General features: G+C 32.3%; 1 protein-coding gene and 1 long non-coding RNA gene across 3 annotated transcripts; both read left to right on the forward strand.

The window, feature by feature from the left end:
* The first annotated feature begins 19,765 nt into the window (after window positions 1-19,765).
* Window positions 19,766-20,604, forward strand: LOC108214018 (uncharacterized). Its single transcript, XR_001805451.2, has 3 exons — window positions 19,766-19,876; window positions 20,137-20,303; window positions 20,422-20,604. It is a non-coding gene; the product is annotated as an uncharacterized LOC108214018 (long non-coding RNA).
* Window positions 20,605-23,543: 2,939 nt separating this feature from the next.
* Window positions 23,544-25,737, forward strand: LOC108213474 (ubiquitin C-terminal hydrolase 12-like). Of its 2 annotated transcripts, none has more exons than XM_064090832.1 (6): window positions 23,544-23,719; window positions 23,795-23,933; window positions 24,386-24,552; window positions 24,736-24,934; window positions 25,033-25,199; window positions 25,309-25,737. In XM_064090832.1, the coding sequence occupies exons 1-6, from the start codon at window positions 23,686-23,688 to the stop codon at window positions 25,473-25,475; spliced, it is 873 nt and encodes a 290-aa protein (XP_063946902.1). In that variant the 5' UTR covers window positions 23,544-23,685; the 3' UTR covers window positions 25,476-25,737. The 2 variants fall into 2 exon arrangements, with proteins under 2 accessions (XP_063946902.1, XP_063946901.1); XM_064090831.1 differs by having other exon boundaries at window positions 23,551-23,719; window positions 24,670-24,934.
* Window positions 25,738-27,683: the final 1,946 nt, after the last annotated feature.

Consider the following 27,683-nt stretch of genomic DNA (forward strand, 5'->3'; position numbering starts at 1 on the left):
ACTATGATCACCAGTAAGATATGACTTAGAAATAATTCTAAGTTCAAGGAAGTTGCGCCAGTGAGTTCCCCTTTATCTCTCTGTTGACTATAGGTTGACATGAAGTTGCGCTTGGCCTCAAACTTGCGCCTCCAAAGCCTCATGTGAGTTGGCGCCTTCATTCCTTCCAGTATACTCAGTACAATATGCCTTAGTCTAGTTCTTGTTTATTTCAAGTGGCGCTACACTGCATTCTACACTGTTATCACTCCTAGTTAAGGAGGTGCGCCACTTAGAGTGTTACATTACTGCCCTGGCGCTTCTAACGTGTGCTGAGAGTTACCAAAGACAGCAGGCGCAAGGTTACTTTGGTAAAAGCTTTCCTTGCGCCAACCCCACTTCACAGTATGCAATGGAGAAATGACTTAGCATTTATTTCTTTGCTTACCCTCATAGAATCCTGCAGAGTGGCGCTCCCTATTAAGTCTGTTCACAATTCACAGTGAAGAGCAGTACTGCCTTAGTTGATTTTCATCACAGTCGATACATATACATGTAAAGCCATGCAAACCCTAGAGTGCCCTAGACACATGACATCATCTCCATGCATGCATATAATATATAATATAATATATTATGTTGTGATTATATTAATAAATAAAAGTATATATAAATATATACACACATATATATTTTATTTATATGAACATATAATAATATATGTACATATATTTAAATATATTCTCATATATTTAAATATATATAATATATAATTATATGCAAATACAAATACAAATATATATAAATATATATAGAGATATAAATAGTTATTTATAAATATAAATATAAACATAAATATATATAAAGAAGAGTATATATAAATATATACATATATATAATATTTATATAAACATATAGTAACATATATATACACATATGTTTAAATATATTCTCATATATTTAAATATATATGATATACATATAACTATGTGTAAATATAAATATAAATATATATATATATATAAAGATATATATAAGTCTCTCTAAATATACATATATTTATGCACATAATATAATATATATATACACTTAATTATATAATTGCTTATGTAAAATATAAATACATATATTATATACATATATATTTATATAAATATATATACATATAAATATACATATACATATGTTTAAAAACATATATACATATATATTATATATATTATATTTAATTAAATATACATATATACATATATATATAAATATATTTGTACATATACAAATATATAAGTGCACACATATAAAAGATAGGTCACTTCCTGATATGGCTTTGTGTGGAAGCTTTACATATGGCATTTGATCAGTAGACTTGATACAGCTTGTAGAGGATAGGCATTTGGCTTGACTTGAGTTTGGAACAAATGACTTGTTATGACTTGATCAATTCTTCGATTGATAAATACTTTGTAAACTCCGTACGTGGTGACGCTTAGTGCACTGGTCTGGTTCACAAGCGACTAACACTGAAGTCACACATTGTACCGTCTTTGTCAGCAAACATTGATCAGTCGGTTCCGGGTTAGCTTATGCTTCAGTTTGTTGATTATAAATAACCAACCAAGATATATAGAATATCTTGCTTCAGGGGTTGCACTGAAATCTTTCGAGTACTTGGACAACATCTTCATTGCTTCCACAATCTTGAATACTTCAATCTTTATTCTTCACTGAGGCATGAACATATTAATGAACTTCTTCCAGTGAACTTATTCCTTCAAGACTGTAGATGGCTTCTTCAACCTTTGTCTTCGTATCTTCCGATTCCGGTGCAGGCGTAGTGTTATTTACTTGTCCTGTTCTATTGTTGAGTTATCATCCCTATGTAACAGATAGGGTTGTCTTTACATTTAGACTTACAATCTCCCCCTATTTGTTTGTTAATCATAACAAGCAAATCCTCTGGAGGATAACTCAACTAACACTAGAAAAAGTAAAGTCCTGGACTAGTAAATAATGCTACAAAGTTTCTGGATCATATAATACATTTCCAGATTTCATGAATAGAAATAACAAATGTGCATATCACCTTTATTTCTCTGGTTCTTGCTTACCTGCCAGATAATCCTCATAGTCTGTCTTGAAGAGAATTCAAAACATTCCATTATGCAAAGAATAATCAGCAGCTTCATTGAATTCTCCAGTGGTAATGAATAAGTTCCTGTCTACCACTTACTGAAGAATAAATGTATCACCTTATACTTCTCCTCCCGTTACCTTGATCAGGTTCCCCTTAGTGATAAGTAGTTGTCTCCCCTTAGATGAAAGATCAATCCTCCTCCTTAGTTGAAAGAGGAATCTCCCCCTCAGTAGTACACAACTAAAGAGTAGTTTAATCCCCCTTAGTTGTAGACAGCTAAAGAAAGCTAACTTACTTTTTCTTCCCCCTTTCACATATTCTCCCCCTAAATATATTCTCCCCCTTAGTTGTGGAATCCTCCGAGGATATGTGGTATCAAATAGGTCAAGGAACGTGTACAATACTTCCTGTACCAAAAGATAATCTCCCCATAGAGAACTAAACAACGCTAAAGCTGGAGTCGAAGAAAGAGTTCAGAAGAAGGGTTTATTTTGATTGGGTTGGTCCCTATGCTGAAAGAATAGGTTCCAAATGGAAAAGTAAGGAATAAAAACTGACATTCCAGTAACAACATCCACTTTGTCTTTAGGTATAGATTTGGTAATTAGTGGGTGTCTCACTAAAATGTTCTGCAGGTGTATCACTCAACACTCAATTTTCTCTCGGTTTTTGGGTAAGGGTGTCACTCACGAGTTCTGTAAGTGTATCCCTCCACACAAATACTGAGCTTCCAAAATGCTGAGTACCTGCAAGAAAATCACCTTAGCCACCCTTAAAGGGGGTCACCGGTGGTGCAATGGGAGTTCGTAATTCCCAGTCCCTGTAGACTCATCAGATAAATATGAATCATGGTCCACAAGTTGCCAACCACTAAGTGGCTTATCCAATTAAGGATCCAGAGTTGTTTGCTCTGGGAGGTTAGACAAAGGCTTAATTATGGCAAAGGCCTAAGTCCTCCTCAATGTCTGTGAAGACACTTGATTCAAGAGAATCATCAACCATAGGTTCACAACGTGAAATGGAATGAACCGTAGTTGCTTCCATCAATTCTTTCAACAACTTGTGAGCTTTCGCAATTGTTATTATATGTACCTCACAAGTGTTTCACTCTTCTCAAAATTCTATGTGTTTGCACTCACTTATGCTCACATATTTCTCATATTGATATCTCACTGGTTCTTCTCAGAATCTCACCAAGTGTTTAACTCTCAGTGTTTGGCTCACAGTGTTTCTCTCAGCACTCAAAGTATGGTCTTCTGTACCTGCATGAGAAAATCACCATAGCCCCTTCAAGAGAGGTCACTGGCGGTGCAATGGGGTTTCGTAAATCCCCGATCCTCAACCGACTCATCAATAAGTTGACTCATAGTCAGAGAGTTGCCGATCTCCTATAAATAGGAAATCCATTCCGATTGGATCCAGATCTGTTCTTATCTGAGGGAGACGAGAATCCTAAAGATTTGGCAATTGAGATCCTCGTTTCCTCCTTACACCGGTAAAGGCATCAACCATCTTATCTACCGTAAAATGGTAAATGAAGAAGTTGCTTTTGGAACAAAACCTTTAACCTTACTGTGCACTCTCTTGTATTGTGTCCATAAGATTTTTGTTAAGGCTCTTCATCAGAGTGATTACTGATGATGTGCTTGACTCAATACAAGATGCTCTGGCTGACGAGCGAATTTCAATGGACTCATCCTGTTGAGAGAATGATTCCAGAGACTGTTTTATTGCCTTTTCAGCTCTATATTCTTTTGGGAGAATACAGATGAGCAACAGTTACCTCAAGTTTGAAAACACCTTTTCTCCTTGAGAGGTAGAGCTGTGGGTACACTATCCCTCACATCCTTATTTGCTGCAACAAGTACAGTTTCTCCCTCATTGACCTTTAGTCTAATAAGTTCCTTATCACTCCAGGGGGAAAGTTGAGATGTGTTCTGAATTTGGTTTTATAGTCTGGGATAAAGATTGTTGGTTTTCAACCTTATGACTATCCAGGAAAGCCAAGAGGCTGATTAAGTTCCGAAGAACAGAATGAGATATAAATGCATTTTAGAAAATCTATGATTTTGAATGAAAGCAATTGCATTTAATCTTTTGAAGAAAAATGAATCAGTTGTGACTGTAAAATGATTTTCATAAAGAATGACAATCACAACCGATGAAAGAATCAAAGTTTTCCATTAAAAACTTGTTTGAGTACGAGAGTCTGAATCTATGCATAAAAGTTTTAAATGAACTTGTCTTTGAAAAAGACACAGACTCTTGTTTCTCACTACAATTTAAAAAGGAAACAAGAAAATTTATGCGCTACAGTGTATAAAGCACTCATCACAATAATTAGTAAAAAGGCATCATACTAGCACATCGTCAAAACAGACGCTGTAAGTGACAAAGATCACCAAGTACACAAATACAAGATAATCAATGTCTCGTCCTATGACGCTACATATATAGATGCAAAATATTCTAAGAAATATTTATGAAATAAAGTAGTGGATACCAATTGTTGAAATCAATTGATAAGAAAATTTCTTTGAAGAAACTCACCACTCCAGAACATAAATTTGAGACAGAATGAAGATTATGTTGTCTCCCTTGTACTCAGAATATTAAACACCTAAAATATATTAGCACCAATGGTTTTAAGAAATATGCAACAATATTTCATCAGTGCCAATACATCACAATCAATTCAAAAATAAAACATCAATAAAGCATCAAAAATAGATACCAATTAAATATTTCAAAAATGAATCAATCATGCTTCTATTATTCTATCAAAGTCAATCATGAAACAAATAAGCATATAATTGTCATGGATCACAATTTAACTAAGATAAAATAATAATTACCTACGCAATATCATATGATTATCAGATGAGCATATAACAACTAAAATCATGACAATCATACAAAGATATTCGCAAGCCCGAGGGAAAGTTGAAGAAAAGTTCACAAGTCCTATACATGTAATCATTAAACACAAGTGAATTCACACAACTCCTCGCAGAAAAATATTAACAATTAATATTAGTGATCTACATATAAGCATGCAAAAATATCACTAACACTAAAAGTATCACAACTATATGCAGTTAGACATGAAATGAAATATCAATTAATAAATCATCAAATATCCAACACAAATAGTTATGCTTCAAGTATATACACTAATATAAATGGATTCAGCCTAGAGAGAATCTAAGTAACTCCACAAATACTAGTATATCATGACTAAATTCTAACTAGATTCTAACCACATACCAATTACTGATACAAGTCACAAGTCTAGAAACAAATAAGTCATGCTTCAGATTTTATACCTATAAAAATGAATTCAACCTAGAAAATAATCCTAAGTATGTTCACAAATACAGATATATCACGACTAGATTATGACAAAGTTCTCTACTAGATACCAATTGTTGAAGAGGTATAGATCAAGAAAAAATAACATAATTAAGTCATGCTTCATGTCATCCCTAATCATTTAAATCATGAACAAATAAGTCACTTAATTGTCATGCAACACAATTTAAATAATTGAGATAACAAACACTCATGCTAAAACATATAATCACCATCTAAGCATGCAAAGCAATAAACATGGCAATCACATAGAATAGCAAAAAGCACGAGGTATTGGATTTTAAATAAATTCACAAGTCCTATGTATAGACAATTTAATACTCATGAATTCATTCAAGAAATACTATAGACATGCTCATGAATGAAGTAATACCTTATGTAAAATATAGTATGTGATCTACTTGCAGTTAAGTAAAGTGATAAGTTGAATACCTCTGAGACTTGACATTTCAGTTGATGTATCTTTCTTATACTGACCAAGTCCAGTGGTTGTTGGCATAAGTCTTGGCAGGTCTAGAATCTTCCAAAATGCGCATATTCAAAAGATCCTTGACTTCCTTTTATTGCCATCATTCTTTAGGCTAACTAGTAGGCCATAAGGAATTGCAACTTTCCAACAAACTCATCATATCACTAATCTGCATTCACTTAGCATTTATCTTGCACAAGTGACGTTAGTCCACATATAATATAATCATGGTATCACAGCACATATATTTGTATTGTGTGTGCCTTGTATCATGAGAGGTAATAATTTGGATACCAAATATGACTCTAGCAAACAGATATTAAGATAATATGCTAGTCAGAAGTCATACCATGTCTGTGACGATCATCAGGTGTTGGATAGCAACCAATAAGAGCTGGTGAAGAAAGAGAATACAGATTCCATTGGATCTGCAATTGCAAAGTCCTTGAAATGTTGTATGAAGCTTCATCTTCTAGCTCACTGTAATATCCTTAACCCGAGTCTCGTCAATGGTGCTTTAGTTCAATCATGAAGGTCGTTGAGTCCCCTAAGATGTAGAGTCCTAAACTTGAAGATTCTGTTTCCATAATCTTCATAACCTTCTCCTTTGTAATAACCCTAAGCAACCAAATTGGCTTGTCCCTCGTAACAGAGCCAAAATTATCCAATTGGAATCTGAATACCCGACAAGTACTAAGTACTGAATTGTCTTTAGGTCAGGGTATCAGAATCCGCACAATCTGCTTTACAACTTGATTGAGATCATATTGTTGTGCAATCACTCAATCTGGATCCCATTAAGAGCTTCTGAATCTTCCTCAAGTTTCACTTCAGATTGAAACCCAAAGAAATAACATCTTTTTACAATAGCTCTCCTCGTCTTCACTTCACCATTCGGAATATTTAAGAACTAGAACCCGGGAATGATATTGACTCTAAACCCTTTGTCTAAGCAGATACGTTCTTGATATGTCCAGTTCATCTTCAATGTGGTGTTGAGTTTGACTAGTGGATCCACCAAATGCTCCCCCTAAGCTGTTGCTGGGATCTCCTTAATAATCCTTATCCTTGCAAAGAGATTCTGCTTGGATCATCTGAATCATTATTATACCAATAATATCACCTTTAACAGCTTGGAGCAAAGTGTCGTTCAATGTCCTGTCCAGACTTACAATCACCTTCTGTTGATTAATCACAATCACCCTATAGACTGTAGACTCCATAGAGTAGCCGAGGAAAGTATTCTTTGATTTTCAAATGCAAGACTTGCAAAGAGGCATTTTCCTCCAAACACATACCAAGAGTTAGTGTTTGCTTCTGATTGGCCACTAAGAATGGTGTCTTTCTGGATTTATCAATGATCAGGGTTCATCTTGATCAACCTTCATTTGTGACGTCTCGTCCTTCGAACACATACGAACAACACGAAAGAATCTTGAGTAGTCAATGATCATCGCAAAACGATATCTGACTTTGTTGTAGACATGACATTAACTGATCCGTAGAAATCCATATGTATCATCTGAAGCGGCTCAGTAATGTTAATCATATCTTTACTTCTGTGTGATGCTCCTTCGACTTCCCTATTTTGACATAACTCATATCCTTCATCCAATTTGAATTCCAGATGAGGTAGTCCTCTCACCAATTCTCTTCTTACGAATAGAAAGAGCTCCTTGTTTTGACATACAAGTGCGAGAGCTTCAGATGCTATAGCTAACACTTATCTGATGAAGCTTTACTATCGAAACAGCTTACTCCATCTTTAGTTAAAATAACATATTAGCTACGAGCAAATTCATATCCTTCCTGATTTGAGATAAAACACAATTCCATGAACTGACATACTGTCATTTGTTAGAGAACAGTCTGATACTAGGAATTTGTGTGCTTTGACTCTTCCAAGAAAGATATGCTTCCATGATGACATTCCAAAAAAAAACAGGCATGTCCCGCAAGAGAATCTTTGTTGTCATCTTTCAAAGATTATTGACGGAACTGCTCACATGATCACATTTGCTAACAGGGTACTTTTGGTGAATCATATGATTTCAGCAACTCAGCAAACAGAGTGCACCAAATATCATATGGATCATATGTAACCTGCAAAACAAATGGAAAGAGTTCTATGGTTCCCAATCATAACTGGGTCCGAATGGATTAGAGATTTTTCTTTAACTGTGGTAACAACAGAAGCAACCTTAACATGCTAATTCTTATCTAGACATTGCCCTAATGTGATTCTCAAACATGCTTTTCTAAAATCAATGCAAGTACAAAGACATGCATTCATGACATGAAAATAAGCAGACATGATGTTGAATACACATGGCAAACAATCAAAGATAAGACAATAGCAAGACAGGCAGTTATGCAATTCAGAAGATTCAGTACTCTCTACTTAAACCAATTAACACAAGTGTAACAGGTAGAAAGCAGAATTACAGATATTCAATAATCCCCTAAAAGCATAATGATCATAGACAAATTAACAATCACATTATCAATTCATACTAATCCCACTCTATTGATATATGGCATTATACTATCTCTATTACGTAAGTCAGTTTTAGATCTAACATGAAGTTCTAAAAGTTCTACTGACACAAGGTAGACATTCCATCATAGAACAAATAAATTCCTTAACAAACAATTCAGATTAGATAAGCAAATCTAATTGTACTAGGGAATCTGAAAGTAAGTGTTTTAACAAAGTTATACATGCTAGGATCATAACCCCTAAAACTAAGAGTCGTGTTCCAAAAGAAAGCTTCTAATCTCACCATTGCAAATAATCAAATCCTAAATATTCATACACATGTTAAGAATCTGCTAAAGACACATGCACAAGATTATCATCAATCCTAGTTACCAGAATAGTCATCTAGCATACTAGTTTAACATTATCTATTGTGATGCTATCATGCTTGTGCTTGTGTGTTGAACAATTCTACTCAGAAATTTATAACATGCTTTGAATATAAAGAAATATGTATTGCATAGTTAGAAAGAATTTGTACCTGAGATGTGCGAGTTGAGTCATCTTCAGAGAATGCTAGGATAGCCAGATAACCATAATCATCCTTCTCATCAGCAACTGATCCATCTCACACCTTTCCTTATGTAGCATTAGAACTTGTTATGATGCTTCTTTCAAAACATCCACTTGAATTCCAGACAAACCCTATCGTCCTTGTTTGTCGAGGCTTCAATATATATAGCAACCCTTCTTTGCTAAAGATACCAATCAATATTGTGTGTACTTACCAACTCAGTTTTCAAACAACCTGTCGAACTAAACCCCGAAGAGTCTCCACTTGAAACCAATGGATTCCATCTGAATCTGACATGACTAAACCTCTCAGTGTTATGCTAATCCTTGAAGTTCTGTCCTCACATTCTTCAAAAGTGTTAACTTTCGTCGACTTGAGCTTCCTCAAATTCAGCAGTTACAAACTCTTCTGTTCAATCCTAAGGTTCTGACATAAATGCACGAAACTGATTTGGTGCGGTAGCAACTCAATAATTATATCCTTAAACCTCCACAGTTCTCTGTCTTTGATTCAGTTGATTCTGGATGGATTTAGCATTGATACAATTCACTGTGTAATTGTATATCCCTGAATCACTGAGTTAGATTGAAATCCCTTGAAGATTCTTCTGCAAAAACTTCTCTTTTCCTACTACCAGTGGTGCCATTCAAAGTTGACATTCCGAGCCCTGGAAATATGCTTCATTGTAGATGTAGCACATTCCCATCCTGATCTGGTGATCTGATAATCAAGTCGGAGTAATTACTCAGATCAAGGCCTGAAGTACCTTCTTCAAAATCCACTTTTAGTAGTACCAAATTAGTCTTCAATAGAATCTTTTTCGAATCACAATCAGCTTTGTCGAACATAGAAAACTGCTTCTAATAATCCTTTGAGAAATCAATTGGATTGGGTCATCAATGTACTTCCATTACCGGTTCTGAGAATCTGGTATTTGAAAGCCCGGTGTTTGTCTTGTAATCTGTCAGCCTGATCCGTCTCAACTAAATGTCAATCTAATTTGTCTTGGAGTAGAATAATTAAAAAGGTTACGGGACACTTGATTATTTAAACTAAGTTTAGATTATAAAGAAAATAAATTTAAAAATAAGTTTTAAAAGATGAAAGAAAATAAAGTATAAAATAAACTTAGTTAAATCTATAAAGTAAATTTAATTATATTTAAAAAATAAATTCAAATAAATTCATAATAAACTGAATAAGTTTAGAATAAATTTATTTCAAATTCATTTAGTAAATATATTAAAATTTATTAGATAAATTTAATTTTTGAAAATATTCAAGTGTCTCGTCTCCAATTAAATCATAACTTCCAGAACACACGAAATTGAACCCTTGAACTTGAACTTATATCCATAATCAGTTAAATCCTCTTAAATTTATATTTTATATTTTAACTTAAATTTAAATCATAAACTATACAAATTTAAATAATAAATTTATAAAAATTTATGATAAACTTGATAAAGTCTAAGAGTAAACTTTACAAGTCTGAAATAAATTTAAGCAAATTTATTAAATGAATTTAGTAAAGTTTATAAAGTAAATTTAATTAAGTTTATAAGATAAATTTAATTAATTCATAATAAACTCAATTAATAAGTTTAAAATAAATTAAGTCAAATTTATAAAATAAACTTTTTAAAATTTAAAGTATAAATTTATAAGTCCCGGTCCAAAGTTCAGTATCCGACAGATAATCCTTGCTTAGGCCTACGGACAAATTCAGCAACACAAACCGGAAGAACATTTCCCCTAATCAAATATCAAAAGCTAGGTTCTTGATTTTCCGTACGATAAGGATCCTGATTTGTATATCAACCAGCCTGGCTCTGATACCAATTGTTAGGTCCAAAGTATCGTAGAAGGGGGGGTTGAATACGATACTCACTACAATTTAAAATTCTTTCGAATCTTGCGGATAAATAAATTGCAGTCCTGTAATGGGTTTCGTGTTCCGGATATTTATTGGGTCGGTTTATGAGGATATGAAAATATTAAACCAACACACAATATTTTCCAAGGTATATCTGTATATTGATAAATACCTCGAAGGGTGCTATAAATCCAAACCCGAAGGTTGGCTACAATGGCTACTACTAAGTACACTCACAAACCCTAGCTTCTAAATATATATATATATATTACAAAACTAAGCTATGATTTATTTGTGTGTAGTAGTGTGCAAGGCACAAAGCCATTCCACCATAAAGGTGGTGGAGAGTGTTACAAATGTGAACAAAATCCATGAGTATTTATAGGCTTTTCATAAACTAACCCTAGTTAACTTCATTGAAGCCAAACTTGCGCCACATGAGGAGTCAGTGCCTTGAAGGTGAATTTGCGCCTCCAATTTGCGCCACTATGATCACCAGTAAGATATGACTTAGAAATAATTCTAAGTTCAAGGAAGTTGCGCCAGTGAGTTCCCCTTTATCTCTCTGTTGACTATAGGTTGACATGAAGTTGCGCTTGGCCTCAAACTTGCGCCTCCAAAGCCTCATGTGAGTTGGCGCCTTCATTCCTTCCAGTATACTCAGTACAATATGCCTTAGTCTAGTTCTTGTTTATTTCAAGTGGCGCTACACTGCATTCTACACTGTTATCACTCCTAGTTAAGGAGGTGCGCCACTTAGAGTGTTACATTACTGCCCTGGCGCTTCTAACGTGTGCTGAGAGTTACCAAAGACAGCAGGCGCAAGGTTACTTTGGTAAAAGCTTTCCTTGCGCCAACCCCACTTCACAGTATGCAATGGAGAAATGACTTAGCATTTATTTCTTTGCTTACCCTCATAGAATCCTGCAGAGTGGCGCTCCCTATTAAGTCTGTTCACAATTCACAGTGAAGAGCAGTACTGCCTTAGTTGATTTTCATCACAGTCGATACATATACATGTAAAGCCATGCAAACCCTAGAGTGCCCTAGACACATGACATCATCTCCATGCATGCATATAATATATAATATAATATATTATGTTGTGATTATATTAATAAATAAAAGTATATATAAATATATACACACATATATATTTTATTTATATGAACATATAATAATATATGTACATATATTTAAATATATTCTCATATATTTAAATATATATAATATATAATTATATGCAAATACAAATACAAATATATATAAATATATATAGAGATATAAATAGTTATTTATAAATATAAATATAAACATAAATATATATAAAGAAGAGTATATATAAATATATACATATATATAATATTTATATAAACATAGTAACATATATATACACATATGTTTAAATATATTCTCATATATTTAAATATATATGATATACATATAACTATGTGTAAATATAAATATAAATATATATATATATATAAAGATATATATAAGTCTCTCTAAATATACATATATTTATGCACATAATATAATATATATATACACTTAATTATATAATTGCTTATGTAAAATATAAATACATATATTATATACATATATATTTATATAAATATATATACATATAAATATACATATACATATGTTTAAAAACATATATACATATATATTATATATATTATATTTAATTAAATATACATATATACATATATATATAAATATATTTGTACATATACAAATATATAAGTGCACACATATAAAAGATAGGTCACTTCCTGATATGGCTTTGTGTGGAAGCTTTACATATGGCATTTGATCAGTAGACTTGATACAGCTTGTAGAGGATAGGCATTTGGCTTGACTTGAGTTTGGAACAAATGACTTGTTATGACTTGATCAATTCTTCGATTGATAAATACTTTGTAAACTCCGTACGTGGTGACGCTTAGTGCACTGGTCTGGTTCACAAGCGACTAACACTGAAGTCACACATTGTACCGTCTTTGTCAGCAAACATTGATCAGTCGGTTCCGGGTTAGCTTATGCTTCAGTTTGTTGATTATAAATAACCAACCAAGATATATAGAATATCTTGCTTCAGGGGTTGCACTGAAATCTTTCGAGTACTTGGACAACATCTTCATTGCTTCCACAATCTTGAATACTTCAATCTTTATTCTTCACTGAGGCATGAACATATTAATGAACTTCTTCCAGTGAACTTATTCCTTCAAGACTGTAGATGGCTTCTTCAACCTTTGTCTTCGTATCTTCCGATTCCGGTGCAGGCGTAGTGTTATTTACTTGTCCTGTTCTATTGTTGAGTTATCATCCCTATGTAACAGATAGGGTTGTCTTTACATTTAGACTTACAATGTTTGACGGTAAAGTCGCTAAAATAATTTTTTATCTATGTTATAATATATTTTTTTGTTACACAATTCAAAATAATCTTTAATTTTGTCATAATTAGAATAATTTTTATTAGTATTGTGTTTGACACCAAAACGACTCAAACTAATATCTAAATTATAATGTTTTGTTATAAGTATTGTGTTTGACAAGAGAGCGGCTCAAACTAATTTTGATCTAAATTATAATATTTAATTTATCATAAAAATAATAATTATGGATTAATATTGTATTTGACGGGAGAGGGGTTCGAACTAATTTTATTATTATTATTGTGTTTGACATGATGATCACTTAAACAAATTTTTATATCAATTATAATATTTTTTATTTGTGATATGTTTAATGGGAAGATGACTCAAAATAATTTTTATCCTATTATAATTGTGACGACTCAGATATTTTAATATTATTTATTAGTTGTTATTAATTTTATAAAAGAGGAGAATAAAATTTTATATTTTATTCCAAATGGTTGGATTTTTAACAACAATTTTGTGAGTTGCTACAATTATGTGATTAATTGTCTATGCATTAATTATTTATGTGCAATTTAATTATTTACTTTCTGTCGGAGCTGTGGATTTACAATTTTGAATTATTTTATTATTTTGATAAATTAAAAAGTTTATTTTGATTTTCGAAATCAAAATTTGTTTTATTTGAGCCAAAAGATTTTATCTGATTTAAATTATCAAAGTATTCAATTTTGCTATTTTTATCGAATTCAAAAATATTTGAAAGTCTGTAAATGACTATTCTAATTGTTTGCAAATTTAAAATGATTTTTAGCATTATTCGTGAAAACAGTAAAAAGTTTTTAAAATATTAGTTTTTTGAATATTGTCCATTGGGATTTTAGAAATTTTAGAGATTTTTACTTGAGAAATTTGAAAATATTTTGGGGTCCTTAAATTCTTTTCAATGCTAAAAGAGCTTATTATTTGGAATTGAGAGCCGTTTGGGTGAGTTTAAAATAAGTGATTATTGCTTAAAATAAATAAGTGGAATAGAAGTCAGAAGCAAGATAAGACTTATAAGTGATTAAAGTGTTTGGGAAATAAGTAGAAGCACTGAAACAAAAGCTAGCATTCCTAACTTTTTTTAAGTGCTTCTTGACTTCTTACACAAACGGTATGAATAAGTGCTTCTAACTTATAAGTCGAGAAGTCCGATTTAAAAGGAGGGCCAAACACCCACTTTGATTTTATTAAAAATAAAGAGTTTTCTAAAATGGTTCTAGTTTAAAAACAATTCAGTTTTTTTTAAACAACAGCGGTAGTACCAGTAGTGTACTACACTACACACACGCAACAGTCAGTGGGGGGATAAGAACAGAGGAGAGGCGGCAGAACAGGGGATTTAGGGTTAGAGAGAGAGAGGCGATTGAACAAATCGCTATCTGCAGCACATCGATTTCATAATTAGTTGAATTGTTTCCTTCATCTCTAGGGATGTAGGTATGCTTGATTTGTGTGTATATTTATATGTGATTGGTTTTGTTGATTGTTGGGTGGCGATGTATGGTCGGAGACCGCGAGTAGGTGGTGGACACGGGGGAAAGAGGCGACGTCGTGTGGGAAGGGAGGAAGAAGGAAGGTCTGGCTGCGTAAGGTTGTGTCGGTGTTGCGTGGGGGTTACATCGCTGTAGAGAGAAAGGAGGAGTTTGAGAAAGAGTTGAAGTTGGGATATGCTCGTAAAGTGTTTGAGGGAATTCCCGAGAGAGAAGATGGGTATACAACCTAGGCGTGAGTCGCAGGAGGTGGCACGATGGTTTTGCGTGAGCCACTACTGGGGTTGTTGTGACTTTGACGATGGCAAGAGGTGAGAGGAGAGACCAGGAAGCTATCCATTCAAGTTGAAGGGTTGAGGCGCTGATTTATGGCGTCGATTAAGAAAGTTGGGAGGGTTTGGCTATGGCAGTTTCGGTAGTGTGAAGGCTGGGGAGTTTACTGTCGAAGAAGACAGAGGAGGGTTAAAAAGAGGGAACCAAGGGGGTTGTATATATTTGGTTTTAGTTGGAAAGTTGAAGGCTGTTGGTGGTCTGGGGAATCAACAGACTCGCTGCTTGTGGGACTGAGCAGGGCGCTGCAGCTTGGTGGTTTTAAAGGGAGAGGAGAGTTATAGTTGAGCAGTGGTGGTGGATTGCAGACCTGGTAACAAAGTATAGTTGTCATCAGTGGTTGGAATCGGAAATAGTGAGGTCATTGTTTCAGTTGGTCACCAGAGGGAGAATTGCCAATATGTTGGCTGGTGTCTGTGCTGGTGTATATGTGTGGGGAGGATGGAGCTGAAAGAGATGGACAGAATTATAAAGCTGGTTTGTTTCTGGTGGTCAAAATCGAAGAGGAAATACAGTGTCCTTGGTGATTGGAAGGGTGATGTAGTCGAGGTTGGAACTAACAATGGTTGATGTTTGGGTTACCATGACGGAGCTCGAGGGAGTCTTTTCAGGGGATTTGTTGGCTATTTGTGCTGCAAATATGAGTGGTGCTTTGGCCCTGGCTGGCCAGAATTAGTGTTGGCTCAGGCGACTTTGGATGCAGAGAAAGGAGCTGTTGGGTGGTGGTGAACAGAGTTGTAGGGCGAGGCAGTGGTGCCAAGAGAATAGAATATTAAATTTATTGTTATTATAATTGTTATTGTTGTTTCTTAACAATGATAATAGTGATAATAATAATAATCTTTAATAGTTTATTGAGCCAATTATAGGTAATTGTTGATTAGTCATTGTATGCTTGTATATTAATTGTAGTGCTGATTTAAATTCCGGGTTATAATTATTTAAAATCTCGCGACAGTTGTTATGAATTTCATTTAAAATTGAGAAGTTGTTATCTACTTCTTAAAATCAAATATTGATTTCAGATTAAAATTATTATAATGTTGTCGTGATTATTTTGTTTAGATCCCGGAAGTGATTGTTGATTATAAATAATTATTGATTGTGACTTGTTAATTTTTGGATGTGATTATTATTTGAATCACATACCCAGCTATATAAGTTGGTGTTTTGACTTATATTTATATTAGACAGGATTGTTGTGTTATTAAATTGTGGTTTGCTCAATTTTAAAATGTATGTTGTCCAAAATTATATTATTTTATTAATTTAGTTTGATGAGATGTGATTGAATTACAAGAGGACTTGTAATTCAGATTTGGTTTATATCCAAGGTTATGTTGTTAATGGGATTGATTGGTTGTATATAATTGAATATAGGATTATATACACGATTCATATGATTATATTGATATAAATATTAAAGCATGCAAATTATTTGATACGTGTTGATGTGATTATATGTTTAACTGGTTAACACTATGTGTATATATTAATTGCATATATTATATGTTTACATGACGAAGGGTAGTAATATAATTTCGATTCTGCGAATTGACGACTTCCTGGATTACTCTTGACTGAAATATTATACTGCTTTAATATATAGTCTCTCGAGACGCGTGCATCAACGATTATCAGAAGCAAGCAAATAGCGTGGCAAGGCAAGTCAGAAATATTTTGATAAGGCGATATTGTGCCGTAAGATAGTCCAATAGATTATAGTCATTTCAGAATTAGCGATTGAGGCCAATCTAGGAATCTCGAGTAGGTGACTGTGTGTCACTTGTTTCTGTCAAAGGCAAGTATCCCTATCTTCACTTATTGTTCAAGTGATATTTTCTTTAAACCCTTATGCAAGTAATTCTATTCTCTAACTTGTATTTACTGCAAGTATTCCTATTCTTCTTTTTTATTTAAAGAGCAAATATTTCAATTCCCTCTTTTAAGCAAGTTTGCAATTATGACTTGTACTTCCCGCAAGCATGTTTCTGATATTTAAAAGTGCAAATACTTTTATCTTGTCTTGTGATTTAAAATATCGAATATCTTTAGTTCGATACTTTTTTACTGTTATATGAACAGTAACAACTTTATTTGAAAAGCATTCTGATTATTTTAATCAGTTTTCTGAAAGATTATTGTCTGAGTTCTTTTACAGTTTGGAACTATTGATGACTCAATAGCAGTCATATTTTGATACTACAATATATGTCTGGTCTTCTGTCCCAGACATAAACCCTGGATTTTAAATAATTAAATAGTTTTGTTTTTCCGTTGAGCCGTATTACGGTGGATTTTTAAATTGTACTCAGACTTTAATGAAATTTATTTTGACAGTATTTTGAGTTTGAAAACTAAAGAGTTTCAGAAAGGTTTTGAAAGGATGATTTTATGGCGTAAGGGGCTATTTAATACTCCAGCCAGATAGACCAGCAAAATATTGTTTTGGGAACAGGTGTTAATCATCTGCTTCCGGAAGAAATCGGAAGATTTCTTTGTTTTTGCATAGGTGGCCGGGACGGCGGTCCAGCGAAGGGCTAGGTATTATATGAAATATGTATAATACCATTTCTGCCAAAGGCCAATGTGTTGCCTTCTGTTTGGTACCTATTGTTTGGATCTGCTTCTGCGAAGCATGATTCGGTGCTATCACTGGATTTCCTGATCAGCTGTGATAGTACGTCCGTTGTTTAAAACCTGGTCATTATTATTTAAGCTTATGTTAGCTTTTGATTACTGTCAGATATATCTTGTGAATTTTCAAGCATATTGATTTATATGTTTGATAAACTTTTGATTTACAATTGTTAGATTTACTTCAAAAGTTGGTTTTATTTCAAATACTCTAATTTAATTCAAAAAAAAAAAAATTAATATCTTATGGCTCTTGCCTTCATATTATCTTGCTGAGCATTTTCGCTCACTCTTGCTATTATTTCTAATCCTTTCAGCTAGGGATTGAGATAGTCACTTGTGTAAGCTGCGCGTAAGATTGATGCTAAGCGAGATTTCCAGGGAGATGTTTGCAAGAATAGCTTCGGTTAGAACTAGTCTATTTCAGTTCAGTTGTAAATAGATTTATTTACTTGGTTATCAGTCATTCTTCTTATCGGGGTTTAACTGATAATGTAATTTAAGTTGTAATAAGAGTTGATAGTTTTGGTTTCTGATTTCAGTGCTGTAACCTATTAGCGATCCTGTTTTTAGGGGGTCAAAGTGGTTTTGATTTAAATCTCTTTTAAAATGTCCAGATATTTTGAATATCTATTTTACCTTCTTTCGCAAATATAGGTTTTAAATTGTTTTTTTCTTTTAGTGGCACCAAATCCAGGCCCCCGGATTTTGGGGATGTCACAATAATTCTGATTCATATCAAAATTTATCACGCCGCCGCGAAGCGCGGCTTTTTTCACTAGTTACTTTTAAAAGAGAGAAGTTATGGTCCCTTATAAGGGAGTACTTTTTAAAGGTAATTTTTAATTTATTTATTAAGATCAAAATTTATCAAAACTTTCAATTTATAAGGCAAATGATAGTTTATAAATTATTATAAAAATAAATAATCTGATTCTAATCTAAAAATATTTTGAACCAGCCCCCGCTTTATCCAGTACTTTCTTTGCTCTTTACTTTAATTATTTATCTTCAACATTTGTTTGTGATGTTTTAGTAGTTTTGATCAGAAGATTAAAAATCTTAGTTTTCAGCTTTTATTACAAATAAAAATATTGATTCAGAATTTTGTTTAAAAGATATAAATTTTAAAAATAATAATATCACAACATAATCAAAATAATTGAAAATGCTTGTCAAAATCAAAAACAGTTAGTCGAGCACAAAAAAAAAATATTAAAATTTGCAATTTACAGTAGCTAATTTTAAAAAAGTCAAATAAAAGTTGTTAGTTCTTCCATTTTGTATTATTATATCATTTAAAATCTTAATTCTAAACTCAATATTTTAATAGAAAGATGAAATAAAATAATATTCTCGTTGTCTGATAATTAGAATCGCTTTGAATTTTAACACGTAAATTGAGATTTAAAAGAAACATATTTTCACTTTTTTTTCAAATTTTTTCTAGATAAAAATATAAATATTAAATTATTATTTTAAAAAAACAAATTTAAAAAATAATATATAAAAATATATTTTTTGTCCACTACAAATTACGTGTCAAAACCATAAGAGACAAAGGGAGTACCAGATTATCAGCATATTTCCTCCCTTCTCATTCAATTTTTTATACGGTGGCTTAGACTTTTTATCGGTAAAAGTAGAGATTGCCATGAAGTACTACTTATCAATTCTCAAAACATTAAAGAAAATACCATCATTCATTTCGTTTCAAAAATTAAAAATTTACTAATATTTAGATACGATTCGACTGCCTGACGGTTTATCTTCTTGCTCCCTATTCCCTATAAATAGGTTTGTGGTTTGCATTCGTAGTTCAGCTGAGTATTTGGTCGTTTCGACATTAATGGCTTCTCTATCTGCTCAAGACAACGAATGTGGTACACTTCTTTCCTCTTCTTTATGCACACAAACTTCTACTATGAGTAATTTAATTTCTTTTAATAATGAATAAATAAACTGTAGGGGTTTTTAAGGAAACCAGGGATACACCACCTTCACACTACGTGCTCAAACTTGAGTCTTTCTCACTCTTTTCTGCAAATGGAGTGGATCATATCAACTCAAACAGCTTTCAAGTTGGAGATCACCAATGGTATCTCGTTTTACCTTTATTTATGTTTTTTTTTTTGTTTAGCTTGCTTAATTTTCTTTAGCAGATTTGTATCTTCAAGTTATCATTAAACTAATTAGGTTAAGTGATTGGTTTTTTAATGTTATTTTGAAGACGAAAGGAAGAGTGTGTATATAATGTGTATTTATATTGTGATATCTGAAATATTATCGTATTGTTTAGAGGTTGTAATTTAAGGTGTAACTTGGAATAAATCATTTAGAATTAAGTTAATTGTACAGGAAGATTAAATTGTTTCCAAAGGGAAATAATGAGGGCAAGGATGATCATGTGTCTGTATACCTTTTGTTGGATAGCACCAGTTCTCTACCTGTTGGTAAGGGCGTAAACGCCATTTTGAAGTTCTTTTTACTCGACCAAATTCGAGGAGATTATCTAGTTGTTCAAGGTATATATTCATGTGTATAATTTTTATTTCATTTTTTTGTACATTTGTAATTCAATTGAATATCATGTAAGATCTGGGAAACAATAATTTGAGTTGAGCTCTACACTATGATTTGCAGGGAAAGCAAGTCGTTTTGACAGGTTTAAATGTGAATGGGGTTTTGATAAGTTCATCTCTTTAGAAGAGTTCGAAGAACCTACTAATGGTTATCTGATTAATGACACTTCGTTCTTTGGTGTTGAGGTTTTCATATGTGAAGGCTTACCTCTAGGGGAATGTCACTCAATTTCGGAAGTTGATAATATATCTGGACAATACAAGTGGGTGGTTACTCAATTTTCAGGGTTGAAGGAGCCTTATTATTCTGATGAGTTTGTCATCGGAGGTTATAAATGGTACGTACATAATTGCTTGAATATTTTCATAAAACAAAAACACTTGCTCGCCCGCCTGTTTAAAAGTTTAAATTTCTATATTGCATAGGAAGCTTTCCCTATATCCTGAAGGCAGCGGAAAGTATAAAGGTCACTGTCTTTCTATATTTCTGGTGTCTGTGGATTCTGAAAGTTCTACGACTGAGCACGAGGTCAAAGCAAAGTTTGAGCTAATACTTAAGGACCAGTTTAAACAGAATCATATAAAGAAGAAAAGTAGTAACCCTTGAAGTTTTTTTTCCTTAATCAGCATTGTAATTTGTTAATATCATTTTGTTGCTTACATTTCAAGAAATGATTGATGTATTGCAGCAACAATCTGGTTCGGTTCCTCCAGAAAAAGCTGGGGTTGGCCTTCCTTTATTGAACTGACCGATCTTAAAGATGATAAAAAAGGATATTTAGTAGCCGATCAATGCACAATTGAAGCAGAAGTTGAAGTGCTATGTGAAGGCAGTCGCAAGACTTTGAAGTGCTAATTAGTTTCTCTACTACGCTGCTGTTTATTATGTTTGAATATTGGAATATATTTACCCTACCTTACCTCTTATGTATGAAATTGTTTACAAAAGCGGCTGTGTTCGGTTTCAGATATGCATGTATGAGTATGACATTAATCTTATTCTACTTCTTTTAGAAGGGCCATTTTGTTACTATTAATATTTTGCAAAGGTTTTGTGAACAGAAGAGCCGCTTTGAGAGAAAAAGTTCCCATGCTCTGCTTTCATGCTTTGGATTTGAAAAAAACTTTTCTAGTTTTCATAATATAATTCTTTTTTTGCCAAAATATTTTTTAACAACACAAAAATATATTAAACAATATTCTGGAACATATCGTGACAAAATTTTGTAAATTTTATTAATCAACATATAATTATTTTGTTTGTGGAAATATTTACACATATTACTCTGTCATTAACATAACAAGAAAATGAAAAGTTGTGACTTGAAAGTTTTTGAAAATAAATTCCTAAGAATTTTCAATAAAAACAATTCAAAAGTTCTCCAAGAAAATTGTTCCGAGACTTTTTGAGAAAGTTTCGGGAAAATTTTTTCAAAATTTTTTCGAATAATCTCATAGTAAAATTATCAAGTACATATTCTAGAATATTTTCTCGAGAAATTTTTAAGAAAATAATTTTCAAGAATTTTTCTCAACCAATTTTGAGGGAGAATATTCTTCAGAGAACAGAGAAATTTTCAAGAAATTTTTTCAAATAAATTTGCGAGAAATTTTTTCTGAAAAGAAACTGAGAGAAATTTTCAAGAAACTTTTCCAAAATAATTTTGTAGAAAAGTTTTAATTTTTTTTTTATATAGCATTGCTTTTTTTTTTTTGTTCTCAAACTTTTCACCCAAATGAAAGTACCCACGCAAATATTTTCTATTACAAAATAAATTCTCATAAAAAAATTGAGGATAGAATCTCTTTTTCGAAAATTTTAATAAAAAATTGTGATAATTTATCAAAGATATTTCCATTATATTTATTTGACGAATTAAGAGAAATGGTGTATGGTCGATTTTTGGAAATGTTTCATGTTCTCAAAAGCAAAAGCGAAAGTAATGGAAATTTTATCCTTCAAATATATTTAATTTTTCAGAAAACCAGATTAACATATGAAAAGTCAAAACTATTTTCCTCAGTGTCATAAGTATAAAAAATATCTTTCAAATTTTAAACAAATATGAAAAAATTTCAAAGCTATTTTTGGAAAAACAAGCATTGCAGAAATAGCAACTCTTCCTTTTCATTATTTTTGAGAAAGAGAAGTTGTTGATTGCTTATTTATAATATTTCATAATTTTTTAAAGATTATAAATAGATTAGTAATAATGAAAAAAATTAAAATTAGATTATAAAATTTAGGGGTGTGCATGGTACGGTTTGGTGCGGTTCCGGACATTAACCGTTACCAAACCGATGAATGCGGTTCGGTTCGGTTAATCATCATTAACCGTAACCGCACCAATTAAAACGGTTTTTCGGTTGCGGTTAACCATTAGTCGGTTGCGGTTTTTTTTTCGGTTTTTCCACTATTATTTGCTACTCTTGTGCATAATGATTTTTTTAAAAAAATATAAAATTTTCATGAACATGTATAATATGTTCGGTTACTATTTACTATTGTTTCTATATGAGGATATAGGAAACATTACATACTTTCATCTAAAAAACCTTAATACACAATAAAAACTAAAACATACATATTTTGACAAATTAGATGATGTCAAATCAATAAAAATACTCAAAATCAACTAATCATGAAATTCAAATAAAAAGTTTTCAAAAAGTACATAAATAAAAAAAGTAGAATAGGTTTCATAATAAAATTTGATCAACAGATTAACAGCAGAAATATTTCTGCTTTGTGGCAAATCACAATAGTCCTAGTTTTCGATCAAGCGCTATTCCATATATTTGGGTGTCCGGTTATTTAAGTGACTCAGCAAGTACGGGTCTGTGGAAGAAGAACCTCCATATTAAATTAGATGTGAAGTTTAAAAATGACTAAGGTACTTTATTACTATTAATATAATATATATATATATATATATTATATTTATTTATATATATTTCGGTTCGGTTAATTTCGGTGCGGTTTTAGCATAAAACCGAAAATAAAACCGCACCACTAATTTCGGTTTTTAATCTCGGTTATTTTCGGTTTTATTTGCGGTTTGGTTTTTTTCGGTGTGATTTTTCGGTTTTTTTAGGTTTTTTTTACGGTTTCGGTTTTTCCTGCTCGCCCCTAATAAAATTTATAATTGAATTAGATGAATGAAAAAAAAATAGAAAGAGACTGTCACTCGTTTCGTTTCATTTCATTTGAAAAAAAAAATAGAAAATAATATACATAGATACAAATCGACTGCCTGATTGTTCATCTTCTCCTCCCTGTATTCATACTTCATAGTTTAGCTGAGTATTTGGTGGTTTTAACATAATGGTTTCTCAATCTGCTGAAGACGACGAATGTGGTACACTTCTTTCCTCTTCTTTATGCACACAAACTTTTACTATGAGTAATCTATTTCTTATGAATATGAATACAGAAACTGCAGGGGTTTTCAGCGAAACCAGGGATAGACCACCCTCACATTACGTGCTCAAACTTGAGTCCTTTTCGCTGTTTTCTGCAAATGGAGTGGATCATATCGAGTCAAACAGCTTTCAAGTTGGAGATCACAAATGGTATCTTCTTTTTTTTAGGTTATTTATCTTTGTGTAGTAGATCTGTGGGTTCAAGCTATCTTCAAACTAATTAGGTTAATTGATGGTGTCTTTTTTAATGTTATTTTGAAGTCAAAAGAAAGAGTGTATGTATAATGTGTATTTATATTATGAACAATTAAAATTATGCTGCATCTATCTGAAACATTGGGGGTGTTTGGTCACGGCTTAAAAGCCAGGCTTATGGGTTTTGTGTAAAAATTCAAGAATTACTTTTAACTTATAAGTCTTAAATTGCTTTTAAGTTATAAGTCTTAAATTGCTTTTAACTTCTATTTCACTTTTTTTACTTTAAACAAAAAACATTTATTTTAAACTCACTCAAACAGCTTCATTATTAGTATTGCTTATTAATATCTGAAAATTTTGAAGTTGTACCTGGGGTAAATCATTATGAAGTTAATTTTGTACAGGAAGATTAAATTGTTTCCAAAGGGAAATAATGAGGGCAAGGGTGATCATGTGTCTTTATACCTTTTGTTGGATAGCACCAGTTCTCTACCTGTTGGTAAGGGCGTTAACGCCATTGTGAAGTTCTTTTTACTCGACCAAATTCGAGGAGATTATCTAGTTGTTCAAGGTATATATTCATGTGTAATTTTTGTTTCAATTTTTTTTACATTTGTAATTCAATTGAATATCATGTAAGATCTGGGAAACAATAATTTGACAGTGAGCTCTACACTATTATTTGTAGGGAAAGCAAATCGTTTTGACAGCTTTAAATGTGAATGGGGTTTTGATAAGTTCATCTCTTTAAAAGAATTTGTAGGGGAAGCAAATCGTTTTGATAAGTTCTTTGGAGTTGAGGTTTTCATATGTGAAGGCTTACCTCTAGGCGAATGTTACTCAATATCGAAATTTGCCAATATATCTGGTAAATACAAGTGGGTGGTTACTCAATTTTCAGGGTTGAAGGAACCTCATGATTCTGATGAGTTTGTTATCGGAGGTTATAAATGGTATGTACATAATTTCTTATTTTTTCTAAATATTTTCATCAGCACAATAACACCTGCTCGATCGTCTGTTATGAAGTTTAGATTTCAATATTGCACAGGAAGCTTTCGCTATGGCCTGAAGGCAACAAAAAGTATAAAGGTTGCAGTCTTTCTATATTTCTGGTGTCTGTGGATTCCAAAAGTTCCACGACTGAGCACGAGGTGAAAGCTGAGTTTGAGCTAACACTTAATGACCAGTTAAAACAGAAAAATATAAAGAACAAAGGTGATACCCCTTACAGTTTTTTTATCAATCAGCATTGTTACTTCACTATTGTCTTTTGTTGCTTACAGTGAATGAAAAATTTAGACTTATATTTCAGTATATATTGCAGCTACAAAGTGGTTTGGTGCCTCTACAACAGACTGGGGTTTTCCTTCCTTTATCGAACTGACTGATCTTAAAGATGATAAAAAGGGTTATTTAGTTGCTGATGAATGCACATTTGAAGCTGAAGTTAAAGTGCTTTGTGAAGGCAGTCGCAAGACTCTGAAGTGCTAAGTTTCTCTTATTTGCTGGTGTCAATTAGTTGGCAATTGTGTTAATTAGCCCTATGTTCCCCAGTATGTTTTTGGGATTGTCTTTGCAAACATGCACATTTCGTTTTTGAACCTTATGTTCTGACTTGTGCATGTAACTGGTATGCTGAAGGCCACTTGGATTTGCTTGGTTCTAATGTTATTACATCGCTTCTGTCTGTAATACTATCTACTTAAATTCGATGTATGATACAAGCACCGCTTGTAATGCTGTGAGCAAGAAGCCCAACAAACTATATATATATATATATAAATCAACTTTAGATATATAAACTTATATATTAAACTTTCTTTTGATACTCTCTCTGACCCTCTCATTAGTTTACATCTAAGAATGGGAGATTGACTTGTATTTTATGACTCTTAAAATATAATTTTATAAATATTATCATTTTTTTATGAATAAAAATTTAATATAGAGCAAGAAATTTTTCTAAAAAAGTTATGAATCTATATTTTATATAGATTTTGGTTTGGATAAGTAATAATCACCTGACTCCGGAAACATAGACAGCGGGGAAGTGATTGATGGGCCTCCTCCGAAGTGTTCAAAAAGGCGAAAGATATTTGATTTTGACATGGCTGATCAGCCCTCCATCCCACCTTTTAACAATGGTTCTCTAGCACCCTCAAACAAAAAAGCCAGCCTCTGTCTCGAAGGGCCAAGTTACTCCAAAGGGAAACTGTATCAAGACCACTGCTTTGCTGTTCTTAGTGCAGGTGCTATTATGATTTTTGGTAAGGGAAGGTTTCCTCATTTCAAGGATGTTTTCAACCAGCGGGTGATTGATGTGGATATCCTGTAGGAAAAGGGATTTATGCCAGGGATCAGTGGAACATTGGTTCAGTTTCTGAAGTACATGGAGGCTTGTGTTGAAGAAATTCCTCCAAAGAATTTCAAACTCAAAATCTAGTCTATCAGTCCCTTTTGCTAACTAGTACCTAGTAAGGTCATGTGCTTTTGAAAGCCATAATGGCTTTATTTTCTCGGGCTTTCTTGTTCGTTCTCTTTTGGTTGTTCAAGCTACTCATGCTTGGTTTGTAAGAATTTTCGAGAATATTAACGAATATTACAGCTTATAAAAATAAAAATAAAAAACAATCAGCTGACTTGCAATAAGAAATGAAATAAACTTGAGGCAAAACTCTGGTTAGCCACAAATGACAAATTTTGCGTTCATTTTTTAGGTAAAAGGCTGGCACAAAGTAACAATGAAATCTGCACAAAACTTTAAATAAACGGAGGCAATCGAGAAACGAAAAAGATTAACGACGGTGGCAGTGGCACAGCATCAATCAGAGTGTTGCTACAGTATTATGACTACTGCATATATAGGCTGTGCCAGTAAACGTGTTAATCAAATCAAACTACTAGCTAGATAGCAACAGCAGTACAAAAAGAAGATCAATTATGACCGAGTATCCATCAAAAAAAATAAAAATAACCGAGTAAAATGGTTAAGCAAAAAGGCAGTAATTCGGAGATTCAAATTTGGTCATCAATGAATAAAAGGATATCTAAAAATATTTATTTTTGTATATCATTCTTTAGTGATCTAAATTTTTGATAATATAAATTTATAAAAAAAAATTTATATGCACATAAATTATTTAATTAAAATTAGGCAATACACAAATTTATGACGTACAAATCTGGATTAGTTGATTTAATAATAAAATAATAATTTTATTAGTTATGCATTTCTAATTCATTAGATTTTAAATTGATTTATAATTTTTATATAACTAATTAATAATAACTTATTATTAACAGTTTGTAGAATTAAGTTTTATAACAAAATGTATACTTCCTCCGTCTCATTTAAGCATGATCTTTATATATTCTTTTTTAGGGCGGCCCAAAAAATAAACCTATTATACTTACTATTTTTCAACACTAATTTTCATTATCACACCCGCTACTTCTCTATTTTGATACTTTTTTCTAGTAAATAAACACTACTCCTTTCGTCTCAATATATAAGTCCATTTTGACTTTTCACTAGTCAAATTAACTATACTTTGACTGAAATTTATATATATTATATAATTAAAAAAATATCATCGAAAAGTAAAATCTAATCTATTTTAATATGTAACTTTCTATTTTCTAATTTAAGAAATAAATATTTTTTAATAGTTGGTCAAAAATTAGTCAATTTGACTCCTC

Source organism: Daucus carota, chromosome 3, assembly GCF_001625215.2.
Source record: "Daucus carota subsp. sativus chromosome 3, DH1 v3.0, whole genome shotgun sequence".
Classification (NCBI taxonomy): domain Eukaryota; kingdom Viridiplantae; phylum Streptophyta; class Magnoliopsida; order Apiales; family Apiaceae; genus Daucus; species Daucus carota.

What these genes read in the sequence shown, in the direction of transcription:
- LOC108213474 (XM_064090831.1), top strand. Translation starts at nt 23,686, where the DNA reads ATGGTTTCTCAATCTGCTGAAGACGACGAATGTG. An exon ending in AGATTATCTAGTTGTTCAAG is followed by an intron (nt 24,553 to 24,669) that starts GTATATATTCAT and finishes TATTATTTGTAG; the next exon opens with GGAAAGCAAATCGTTTTGAC. An exon ending in GTTATCGGAGGTTATAAATG is followed by an intron (nt 24,935 to 25,032) that starts GTATGTACATAA and finishes AATATTGCACAG; the next exon opens with GAAGCTTTCGCTATGGCCTG.